General features: G+C 36.4%; 1 protein-coding gene across 1 annotated transcript; it reads right to left on the bottom strand.

The window, feature by feature from the left end:
• On the bottom strand, nucleotides 6334-8430 carry LOC109831671. Its single transcript, XM_020399052.1, has 4 exons — nucleotides 8304-8430; nucleotides 7814-7982; nucleotides 7530-7666; nucleotides 6334-6464 (listed from the first exon to the last, which is right to left on the bottom strand). The coding sequence occupies exons 1-4, from the start codon at nucleotides 8428-8430 to the stop codon at nucleotides 6334-6336; spliced, it is 564 nt and encodes a 187-aa protein (XP_020254641.1).

Raw genomic sequence — 12298 nt, forward strand, 5'->3', positions numbered from 1 at the left:
TTGACACTAGAGCATTTGAGACGAGCTTAGAGCCGCCCAACTTCTAGAAGTATGATGCCCTTCCTTCTTAGTCATCCTAACGCTGACCACATGGCCCAACATGCATAGACTCGGCTCGATGCTGACTCCGTGGCAGATTACCATGTACGCCACCAAAGTAGCGATGGAGTTTGGCTTGATCCGTGGAGGGTATACTCCCAGGGCCTAACAGACTTGACAGATGAAGGGGTGAAGCGGCAATCGGAGCCCGTACTACAGATGCTTTAGATAAATCAGAGCCCTATCACTGCTATATGATATACAACTTCTAACCTCTTCGGTGCTAACAGAGTGAAAGCCTTAGGGAGATCGAAGCAAGTGTAGTAAGCCTCGAGCTCCGTTGCATAGACCTTCGAGTGAAATAGTCAGAGGAGGACGATCCTCATCTCATTGCGGTCATAAGTGGAGATGGTGGAAGCCATCACAGTTTGTCAGAGTCCTCATCAGAAACCACTCAATGCAGGAAGCTAGGGTTTTAAAGATCAGAGTGCAAAGAGTTTGTAAATATAAGTTCTTAGAAATGGGTTATATATAAGCTAAGGGTACATACACATGTCAAGATCATAGCAGTTGATTCGATCAGGAACGGACGGCTGAGATCGACCTCAGAAGTCGAACTGACCGTACGAGAAACAAAACGCTGCTCGTTGATCGTGATCGATACCCCACCCATCTTGTAAGTTGAAGCGATGGCGGTGCATCATATCCGTTGACATCAAAAGGTCACTTCAACAGCAACCCGTCGCTCTCCTCATAAATGCACCTCGGGAGTCATAGACTGATGACTGTTCAACTTCCCCGTACTCGGTCAGCTGAGTTCGAGTGGAAGGGGGCAACTGTTATAGGCTATAAAATGATCAAGTATTAATCTCTGCTGGGAAGCCGACGGGTATCCCACTCCGTGCTTAATCAGATTACTCCTGCAACCTACAACTCTAGTTGTTCCTGTGGTCGACTCCATAAGCCGACAACTTACGTGGCCAACTCGTGAGGAGATACTTGTCGACCTATTCTCTAGGTCAAGCCCTCAAGGCTCCACACTCGGCCTGCTATATCAGCTGACAACTTGCGTAACTAACTAAAAAAGCGATGTTTGTCGGCCTTCAGTCAAATGTCTAGAGAGGCAGTGTGTTCTCAAATCTTCCGTCGACAACCAACTACATTCACCTTAAATACGCAGTCAGCGTCATCATTGCTCTAGCCCCATAGTGGTCATGACTCATCGGACCCAGTCAGCTCCAAGCAGCTGCTGTTTCCCTCGCAGTAATTGATTGGACGACTCATCCTCACCTGCGGCCGACACTTGTAAAGACACCTATCGAGTCAGCTCCCTACCTGTAAAGACACCCTTCCGATCTACTATAAAAAGGAACTGCACTGCATAAGATAACTTCTTCTTTTTTGAGGCAACTTTGAATAATTCCTCTCACTATTTCTCTTATATTTTCTCACTCAAGTTCATACACTAACTTAATCGTCGGAGAAACAACTGGAGAACCCAACTCCGGCCTCTCACGAGTTCTTCATGTGCATGGAAGAACAACGATCTACAGAGCCATTCATCTGAATAAGTTTGAGGACCCTAGCTTTACTGTAATCCACAAATAAACCTCATGTTTGATAACTGGCATCAACAATGAATGTTTTTAAAGTAATGTAATGCCAAAGTATTTCAATAAAGAATTTTTTTGTCATTATCACTTTAATCTTTAATTTTTGAATTATCTCCTTAATTCATTGAAATTAGTATTTGGTCCTTCAGATCTTATAAATTGTTTCAAATTAAAATATTTTAATCGACATGGAATTTAAACGAATGGGTTTTTTTTATTTTGGTTCTAAACTGGATGGATAGTATTGAGATGAGATAGATAATTAATTGTAATCTTACCTCCAAATTTAAATCTCAACCCACTTGATTACCACACAATGCGTAATGTTTGAAATCAATCCAGGTACAACGAACCTCCATGTACCCATCTACAATTCTATCTACCAATAGTGAGAGGATAAGTTGAAATTTAAACTAAATATTGTGAATTCAATTATCCTTATCTTTAAACAATATATCTTTGTCAATTATCACACTATAAAAAGGAAGCAAGAGAATCTCTCATTCTCTCTGATCCGTGAAGTCATCCTCCTAAAAAAGAGTCAATATCATCTCGAATTCTTCATGTTCATACTGCAGCTCCAAGTATACATATATATCAAAAGAAAAAAAAAGAAGAAAAAAGAAAAAAGAAAAAAGAAAAAAGGGCAATCATCAGCCTTCTTCAACTCATGGCCGTAGCCACTATATCTCAGCCTTTGCCTTTCCCATCATCTGATCTCATAAATAATAATAATAATAATCAAAACCCACTTCTCACCTCATCCCAAGCAACGCCATAAAAAAAGGGGTTACAACTTGACATATATCCCCGTCTGCAAAAACGCAGTACCGGTCGGGAAAGAAAAAAGGAAGCAAAAAGTCATCTACTTACCGGATGGCACCGTTCTCACTCTAAGGGGCTATTTGTTTCTTTTTTTTTTTTGAGAGGTTTTTTTGAGAGGGAAAGTTGGGGAAAGCCTGCCAAAAGCTGCACTTTTGGCAGGCTTTCCTCACATTTCCCTCTCAAAAAAAAGGAAACAAACAGCCCCTAAGTCACCGTCTTCGTACGAGGCATCGTCCTCATCCAATGCCACTATGCTTGACCCCATACTCACCAAATGCACCGTCCTCAACCCCAAGCCCTCGTGCTCAATCCCGAGTCACCGTACTCATTTAAGGCACAATGCTTATCCAAGTCACTATACTTAATCTGAGGCACCATCCTCACCCGATTCCTTGTATTCAACCGAGGCGCCATCCTCTATTTGAGCCACCATACTCAACCACAAGGACCGTGCTCATCCCTCGAGTCATTGTACTCACCTACCGATTTGACATACTCGCTTAAACTTGACTTTAGTCACGCTTGTATTGTATGGGAAGGCTTCAACTGGACTCAAAATTCAAACTCCATTTCACGTCTCCAAGGCGAATCTAAATACAAATTCAACAATTATAATTGCTAGTTTAAAATTTTATATGAATTTTTATACACTAAAGGGTATGCCTCTGGTTAAGCCATGTACATGATCATTTTTTAATAAAATTATTGTGTTTTTTCGCTTTATGAGTTTTTTTTTATTATTTTGATGACATTTATTGACTCTTAATTGAAGATTTTTTTCTTCAGAAAGAATAATTAATAATAGGCTCTTGAGTCTATTAGAAACTATGGACCAACATAAAAATAAAACCCTTTTTATAGGGTAAGTTCGATAGGATCGATATGGAAATCAAAGTTCTCTACAAGGGACAAGTTTGATTAAAACCGTATGGATACGCATCAAAGTATAGCTGACAATGCATGCTTAAAAATTAAATTAAAAAAAAATCAGAATCAAATGATAACGAAGTAGAGGGACTAATTTGAAATAATTATAACATTTGGGCCCATAATAGTAATTCAAATGAATTGAGAGAGTAACTTCAAACTATTGAAGTTTTGAGGGGCTAAATAAAAAAACCCTTAAATTTCTATGAACGAACGGACAAAAATGCCCCCAAAATCTTCCCTAAATCAAAGAAATTCCTAAAGAAATTTTTTTCCATATAGAAACAAACAAAAAAGATCCCCAGTAAATTTTCCCTAACACCCTTAAAATTTTGACCATACATAAGCAGTCAAAAAAGTCGCCAATTAACTTTTCCCTAGTAAAGCACTACTTAAGAAAAGGCTTAATTGCAATTAAACACTATATTTTCCTCACACTTATATCTCCTTACTTGTTGTTCACAACAATTATATACTGCAAAGTTTTTAAATTTTTACTTAAATATTCTCAGTTAGGCAAACACTAGAATTTCTCTTCAAAAATTCTCATGCGAACCCACATCCTATTTTAAGAACTTTTGAAACCTATCTAAATTCTATTTTAAAACAAAATTTCGATATATTTAACAGTAAACTTAATGAATATCAAGAGTGAAAATCATCTAAACTAAGCATGTGAGTGTGACATGATAATTTTTTGAGGGAATTTTTAATGTTTGCGACAAAATTTTATAATATTAAGGTGTATAACCGCCATTAAAAACAATTGAGGGCATATAAGTACAAAGTAAAGGAAACTATAGGGTATTTAATTCAAATTAAGTCAAAAAAGATTTTTTTTTTTTTTAGATATTAGTCTCTTAAATCTTAAATAGGTGCATATTCGTCTCTCAAATCTTAAAAATTGTATATTAATCTCCTAAATCGTATTGAGTTTTACAAAATGGTCGTTAAAAAACGTAAACAAGATTTGGTTCACTCCTGACCCAATATCTGTAATCACCAAACTACCCGATGTTGTAATATTTTAAATATTTTGTGAAGCTCAACTTTAGGTTAGGTTCCAACCGTCAGAGAAGAAGAACTCAAGTAGGGTAAAATGGGCTAGAAAACATAATAGTGGGGTAGAATGGTTACTTTGCCTCCAACCTTTAGATTTGACGGAATATTCCTCTCAAATTTGACGCGAATTAGCTAGGAATGAACTGATATGCAATTTCTAAGATGTAAGGGACTAGTATGCAATTATTGAAGATTTTAAGGGACAAAGAGCATCTCCAAGGGGCCGTAAAAATCCATCCCCTTAGCTAAATTTAGGAAGATTTAAGGGTTTGTGTTCCAAGGGACCGGAAAAAGATCCCCTTCACCCTAAGTCCCTCAATTTCCTCCCTAAATTAAGGGGAAGGTTAAAGTCTCTTAACCTTCCCCTTATAATTTTATATTAATATATTTTATTTTGGAGTTAATTTATAGTTAATTAAATTTAGTTATAGTTAATTTAAAATAATATAATTAAGTTAATGTATAGTTAATTCAATTTGATTAATATTTTTTTAAAATGTACCCCTTATAATTTTTATTATAATTTTATTAATATTTTTTATTAATTATAGGTTGTTTTTCTAGTATAGGGTGTTTTTTTAGTATAGCTTTTTTTTTTCTAGTATAGGCTATTTTTCTAGTATAGGTTTTTTTTTTTAATTATAGGTTGTCTTTGTAGTGTGTTTTTCTAGTATAGGCTTTTTTCCTAGTGTAGGCTGTTTTTCTAGTATAAACTTTTTTTAATTATAGGTTGTCTTTGTAGTATAGGGTGTTTTTCTAGTATAGGCTTTTTTCTAGTGTAGGCTGTTTTTCTAGTATAAACTTTTTTTAATTATAGGTTGTCTTTGTAGTATAGGGTGTTTTTCTAGTATAGGCTTTTTTCTAGTGTAGGCTGTTTTTCTAGTATAAACTTTTTTTAATTATAGGTTGTCTTTGTAGTATAGGGTGTTTTTTTAGTATAGCCTTTTTTCCTAGTGTAGGTAGTATATGCTTTTTTCCTAGTGTAGGCTATTTTTCTAGTATCTTTTTTTAGCTCCAATAGCTAATTTTTACCCTATAAATAAGGCACTACCCTGGAGTGCACATTCACATTTCACTCTTTCATTGTTTCGACCTCTATTTCATCATATATACTACAATTTAAGGTAGGTTATAATTTTTGTTTAATTATTTTTGCACTTAATGTTTCTTATATTTTCAACAATTTGGGAATTTTAATTAAATCAAATCATACTCATGTGAGATTTATACTTGATGTAGATGGTAGAAAATAATAATCCATATTATTTCAATTTGATGACTAGTCATCATCCATGGGAAAAACAATATGAAGAGCAATCATTTCAACGGGATATATCCGAAGAAAATTCAGTAAAAAATGTACCATTGCAAAAGAAGTCGATGCGAAAATCAAAATATCGGATGGAAGAAGACATCTCGCTTGTATCTGCATGGATCAACACTAGCATTGATCCAGTGCAAGGGACATTGCAAAAATATTCCATATTTTGGTACCGAGTAGCAACTTACTATCAAGAAAATAAGACATTCAGTAGCAATCGTGATAAAAAAAGGGTCAGAGCACTGTTGGTCGACTATTCAAATTGCAGTTAGTAAATTTTGCGGGTGTTTTAATCAAATTGAAGCAAGAAATCAAAGTAGCATGACAGAGAATGGCAAGGTACTAATTGTGGCTTCAAATTATTTAAACTGATTAGATTTATATAATTTATTAATTGTTTTATTTTTTACATGTTAGTAAATTTATTTTATTTTTAATTAGATTATGGAAGCGATGCAAATATTTCAAAGCATGCAAGGAGCAAGTTTTTAATTTTTACATTGTTGGAATGATTTAAGGTTCCATCCAAAGTGGCTTGGCCAATTTTCAATGAAAAAAATCTATGTACTCAAAAAATTCAAGTCCTACTACATCTTCTCCTGCAACTCCAAATTCAATAAATTGCAGGAAAGACGAATATCCTACTGAGGGTTCGTCAAGGCCCATAGGTAGAAAGGCTGCAAAAGAAATGTTGAAACAAGGTTAAGACAAGCATGTGGCTTCTGAAATTACACCAGTGATGTTGTTTATTGATGAAATAAAATAGGATCGGAAAGAAAAAGAAACAAAAAGAGTAGAATTATTTGATTAAATTTATGTTCAGGAGCAAGAGCGCATAAAGATAGAGCAAGCCAGACTACAGGTCGCTCAAGAAGCTCAAAATATCAAAAAGGAAAAAATATGATTGAAAGCAATGAAACAAGATGAGAGGATTATAGCAATTAACACTGATGGCATGCTTCCATTACAAGTAGAGTATTACAATAAGCTGAAGATGAAAATTTTTGGAAGACAATTTGGTGGTGGTAGTTCAAATTAGAAGGAAGATGGTGACGATTCAAATCTACAATTTATTTAGTGTATTTTTATGTATTTCAATTTACCCTTGTTGTATCGTACTTGAAGATGATGTATCGTATTTGAAGATTTTATGAAGTTCTATTTATGCAAATGGAAACATTATGTCTAAAAACAAATTAGATCACATATTGATATAGAAATTCAACGACATCAATATTACATCAACTAATAGGTCCTTACTTGCAACACTAAATTCAATAACATTAATATTACATCAGCATAAAAACCCCTTACTAAAACCCACCATTCCGTTCCCATAAATGCTCGACAAGATCCTATTGCAATTAAGAATGAGTTTGCCTGTCTCTAATGCGATGATGATTCTGAATAAATTCACACAAATCTATTGTACGTTCGTGAGACACTAATATAATTGGAGCTTCCTCAACAGCATTGTACGTGAAAGTCGATATAATCATCATTTATTTCATCTTCAACAATCATGTTATGCATTATTATGCATGCTTGCATAATATTTTTCAATATTTTCTCATCCCAAGAGCGCGCTGGTCCACACACAATTGCAAAGCATGATTGGAGTACCCCAAATACTCGCTCTACATCCTTTCTTGCCGACTCATGAAGTGTAGCAAAATGTTTTCTTTTATTTCCTTGTGGTAAAGAAATTGTTTTAACAAATGTTGACCGTGACGGATATATACCATCAGCAAGGTAGTATCCCATAGTGTATTCATGACCATTGACTATATAATTAACAGTCGGACCATGTCCTTCAACAACTTGAGAAAAAACGGAAGACCGTTCTAACACATTAATGTCATTAAGATCTCCCGGTAAACTGAAAAAAGCATGCCAAATTCAAAGATCATAGGAAGCAACAACTTCTAAAATTATTGTAGGGGTGTGGATGTGATCAGTATACATACCATTATACATAGCCGGACAATTCTTTCATCTCCAATGCATGCAGTCAGTGCTTCCTAACATCCCAGGAAATCTTCGTTGTTTGCTAATTGCAAGCAATCTTGTAGTGTCCTCGTCAGTTGGTGACCTTAGATACTCATCACCGAATATTGCAACAATTACTTTGGTAAAGCTGCCGAGACTCTCTATAGCGGTGCTTTCTCCAATCTGCATGTAATCATCCACAGAATCTGCTGATACTCCATGTAAGCATCTAAAAATGCCTATAGGTGTCCACACACATCTCGAGATAAAGAGAATGTGATGAACGCTATTATCTAAGTCGAAGGGGATTGTCCGAGTCAAAGAAGATCATCTGATGCCGACAAGCGCATGAAGCGAATCGGCGAAACGTTGATGACGTGGCGACGAACCACCAGAACGGCCAACGCCAGGTGGCCCGCATACTCACCGGCCACCACCAAGTGGTTCACATGCTAATTAGCCACAAAAATGGAAAACCAAGTGGCCCGCGTGTTCCCCGGCCACCTCTAAGTGGCCCGCGTGTTCACCGGCCATCTCCAAGTGGCCAGCGTGCTCATCAGCCAGCTCCGAGTGGCCCGCGCGCTCATCAGCCAACTCCGAATGGCCTGTATGCTCATCGGCTAGCTCCAAGTAGCCAACATATTCACCAGTCATGTCCAACTTAATGAAATGTATAATGCGAATCGGTGAAGCGTACGAGTCAACGTAACACACGAAATGACAAAATAACCTAGCTAGGAGTTATGTTTTGCCCAAAAGGGATGAAACACCATGTGTGACTCACACATACCATGTGTGGCTCGGCTATTGGAAGTTTCAGATCTCTTCTCCAAATTTTCAACGCATCTTGAATCACCTCATTCCGAGATCGAACGAGAGAGTTAGAGCCAAAATACTCGAGGATGTACGAACTGGCTCGCACAGTGCCGAGGCACCAATTGAACAAAACACCATGTGTGACTCGCACATACCATATATGTCTCGGCTATTGGAAATTGTAGATCTCTTCTCCATCTTTCCAACGCATCTTGAATCACCTCATTCCGAGATCGGACGAGAAAGTTAGAGCCAAAATACTCGAGGACGTATGAACTGGCTCGCACAGTGCCGAGCCACCAATTAAACAAAATACCATGTGTGACTCACACATACCATATGTGGCTCGGCTATTGAAAATTGTAGACCTCTTCTCCAGCTTTCTAATGCATCTTGAATCACCTCATTCCGATATCGGACGAGAGAGTTAGAGCCAAAATACCCGAGGACGTACGAACTGGCTCGCACAGTGCCGAGCCATCATTTGGTGTCTCGCACAAAGAACTAACATTTCAGCTATAATGTGATTTGATTATGGAGAAACTCAAAATATAAAAGTTGTAGGTCTCTTCGTCATATTTCTAACTCATTTTAAATCACCTCATTCCGAGATCAGATGAGAAAGTTAGAGTTAAATAACCAAGATGATGCGAACTAGCTCGGCCAAGGCCGAGCCACCAAGTGGTAGTTCGCGCCGGTTCGCACCCGGTTTGGTTCAGTTCGCAGTCGGTTCGGTTCGTTTGAACCTGATTCGGTAGATTTCATTCGAAAACGCATTTTGATGATTTTCGACGAGTTTTCACGAGATTTCTTCTGTTCCAGAGGTTCCCAACTACCTTGATATCATGGTTAGACGGTTGTCAACTGAGGATAAGGCCAAATCCATCGTTCTTATCAGAAAACCCTCTAACCGAAGCCTATAAATACAGGCCTAGGAGCTCATTTCACAGGGAGGAGATCAAGAGGGTGAGGTGCTGTCAAAATTGAGAGTGAAGCCATGAATTTCAGAGGGTTAGCAGATCTTGGCGAAGTTTCTCCATAAATAAAAAGAGAGTTCGAGAGATCTGAAACCCCTTTCCCCCATATTCCTCTGGATTTAAGCTTGGTCTTAAATCCCGAGAAGAGTCGTAATCTCACTTGGTCGGCATTACCACTTTAGTGAATACTTCCTTCATGAAGTAGGAGCTTTGATTTTCAATCTGTCAACCGGATCTGATCAGCGGCGGTCCACGGATATCAACGTCCCCGGCATAGGTAAAGATCCCACGCAAACAACAGGCGATAAACATCTGTTGTGTGTTGTTTGAAGGAATTGTAATCTTATATTTTTATTGTGTAAGAAGATCTTATAAAAGATCGACTTTTTATTTATTTAAGTATTGTAACGACTAAAGTTGTAATAGATTTGATAACAATGAAAATAGCAATTTCTGACCCAAACACTCCATAAGCAAACATTCTCATAGCAGCAATTACTTTCTGTAGTGAGGATAAACCAATTTTCCCAGCAGCATCCCGTTTCTGGACAAAGTAGGAATCATGTGTTTCCACTATGGATAAAATACGAAAAATAGTGGATGATGCATACGAAACCTCCTTCGAAATAGTTTTGCAGGATACACAGGAGATTCACTAAAATAATCATGGAAAAGTCTCTCGTGTCCTTCAGCTCTATTGCGTTGAATTACAATGTGCCCTAGAATGGAACCACAATTACATGAACTTTGACCTTCGCTGGAGTGGTGTTCTTCCAAAGATGCGATTGTTAATAAGATCGCATAATCATCATCGTCGTCATCCTCTTCCTCTTGTAGCAAGGCACGTAACAAATTACTAGCCATAAATAATATTGAAGATTGGGTTAAAAATATTGAATGGATTTGAATTTAGTGAAAATGAAAGACACTGGTAGTGCTATTTATAGAGTGAGTGACCACATTTAATTAAAAAACGGCCGTTGAAATATGACCGTTGAAATATGAACGTTATAATACGACCATTGAGATATGACCGTTAAAATATTATTGTTAAATAAATTTAATTTTAAAATAATATGAATTTAAATTTAAAATAATATTTAACTTTTAACATGATTTATATAAATTAATTATTATATAAATTAATTATTTGTTAAATTTTAATATGATTAATTAATTTAATGAGCACTGTTATAAATAGCGGTAAATAGCCCCGTAATAGCGACGCTAATAGCGTTAGCGGTCCCTTCCCGCAACACTATCACCCGCTACGCTATCGCGCAATAGCGGTGATATATTACGAAATATGTTTGTTCACAAAAACAGCCAATAGTGTGTCATAACGGTAAATAATAAGCAATTGCATTCGAAATTTGCTTTTTGACTGCTATTTAAAAGCGATTTGAGGCTTATTTTTTTAAAATTAAACTCAACCCTTGATCATTGCATTCCACCGTCTCCTATGATTTTTAGCATATTCCCGCTACCTCTCATAGCCTCTGGCACCTACCTTAATACTTTCTCTCACCTCCTTCACCGTGAGCTCCTCTTAGAGTAGTCCTGTAATGACCGTAAAATTTTGATACTAGTTAAAATAAATTTTTAGTATTTTAAAATATTTAATTATGATTTTTAAAAGAGTATTTGTATATTTCTCAATTTTCTAGAAATTTTCTATGATTTAAAAATTTGATTATATATTTATTTAAATGGTTTTTATATTTATAAATTAATTTAGTGCAATGAAAATTCCTGGGATTTATCCGTTGTGTTACTGATACTATTAAGTATTATTTTAAATAATACGTTGTATTATTATTACTATTACGTATTAATTCTTATATTATATTGAATTATTAATTACGTATTATTTGTGTAAATTATTGTATTATTACGTATCAACTGTCGTATTAGCATAACTGATACGTTTTATCGTGTAGATAATTGTCACATAATTATTTGATTTTAAATGTAAGTAAATATATTTTTATTATTAGTTATTTCCGTTTAATTGTACAATATGGGTATTTATCGACAGTTTCGTATCAAATGTTGTATTAGCTCAACGTGTACGTTTTTATTTGTAGATAATTATTATGTAATTAGTTAATTTTTTAAGTACCCGTAATAATTATTTTACTTAGTTTCGTTTAAATACCTGAAACTATTTGAAAATACTCCCAAATTATTCTGCTTCCCGTCAAACCCCAACAACTACCCCCTCATCATGTTCTCTCCCTCTTCTCTTTTTTTTCAAAGAAAACGGCTCTACATGCACCGTAAAATGAGACTAAGCAACTCATCATCAATCACATTTTAATTTTTTAATATTAAAATTTTCCTATTTAAACACCCAGCTCATCTCTCTTTTCGTACTCTCTCTCTCTTCGTACTCTACCCGACAGCATATAGATCCACTTCGTCGCCAAGCGCTGTGCCGCTCGCCTCAGATCCCGCTGCCCATCGCTGAACAGTCCTCGCCGGAGCTCTTTCCGAGTTCGCCATCGTGCCCACCGCGTCAGATCCGACACACGCCGTCAACGTCGATTCGTTCGACGAACCCCGAGGCAAGATCCCGATACTCCTTTGACTTGATATTCAATTCTTAGATCCACTCTGAATTAATTAATTACTTGCAAGATCTCGATACTCTTTTGACTTGATATTCAATTCTTAGATCCGCTCTGAATTAATTAATTACTTGCAAGATCTCGATACTCTTTTGACTT

Source organism: Asparagus officinalis, chromosome 1, assembly GCF_001876935.1.
Source record: "Asparagus officinalis chromosome 1, Aspof.V1, whole genome shotgun sequence".
NCBI lineage: Eukaryota > Viridiplantae > Streptophyta > Magnoliopsida > Asparagales > Asparagaceae > Asparagus > Asparagus officinalis.

Excerpts from the sequence above, each read along its gene's own strand:
- LOC109831671 (XM_020399052.1), bottom strand. The coding sequence starts at position 8,430 with ATGACTGGTGAATATGTTGGCTACTTGGAGCTAGCCGATGAGCATACA. Across the intron at positions 7,667-7,813 it reads CAACGAAGATTTCCTGGGAT|TTTACCGGGAGATCTTAATG; the intron begins GTTAGGAAGCAC and ends TGCTTTTTTCAG. Across the intron at positions 6,465-7,529 it reads GGGATACTACCTTGCTGATG|CCTTTCTACCTATGGGCCTT; the intron begins GTATATATCCGT and ends TTTCTTTTGCAG.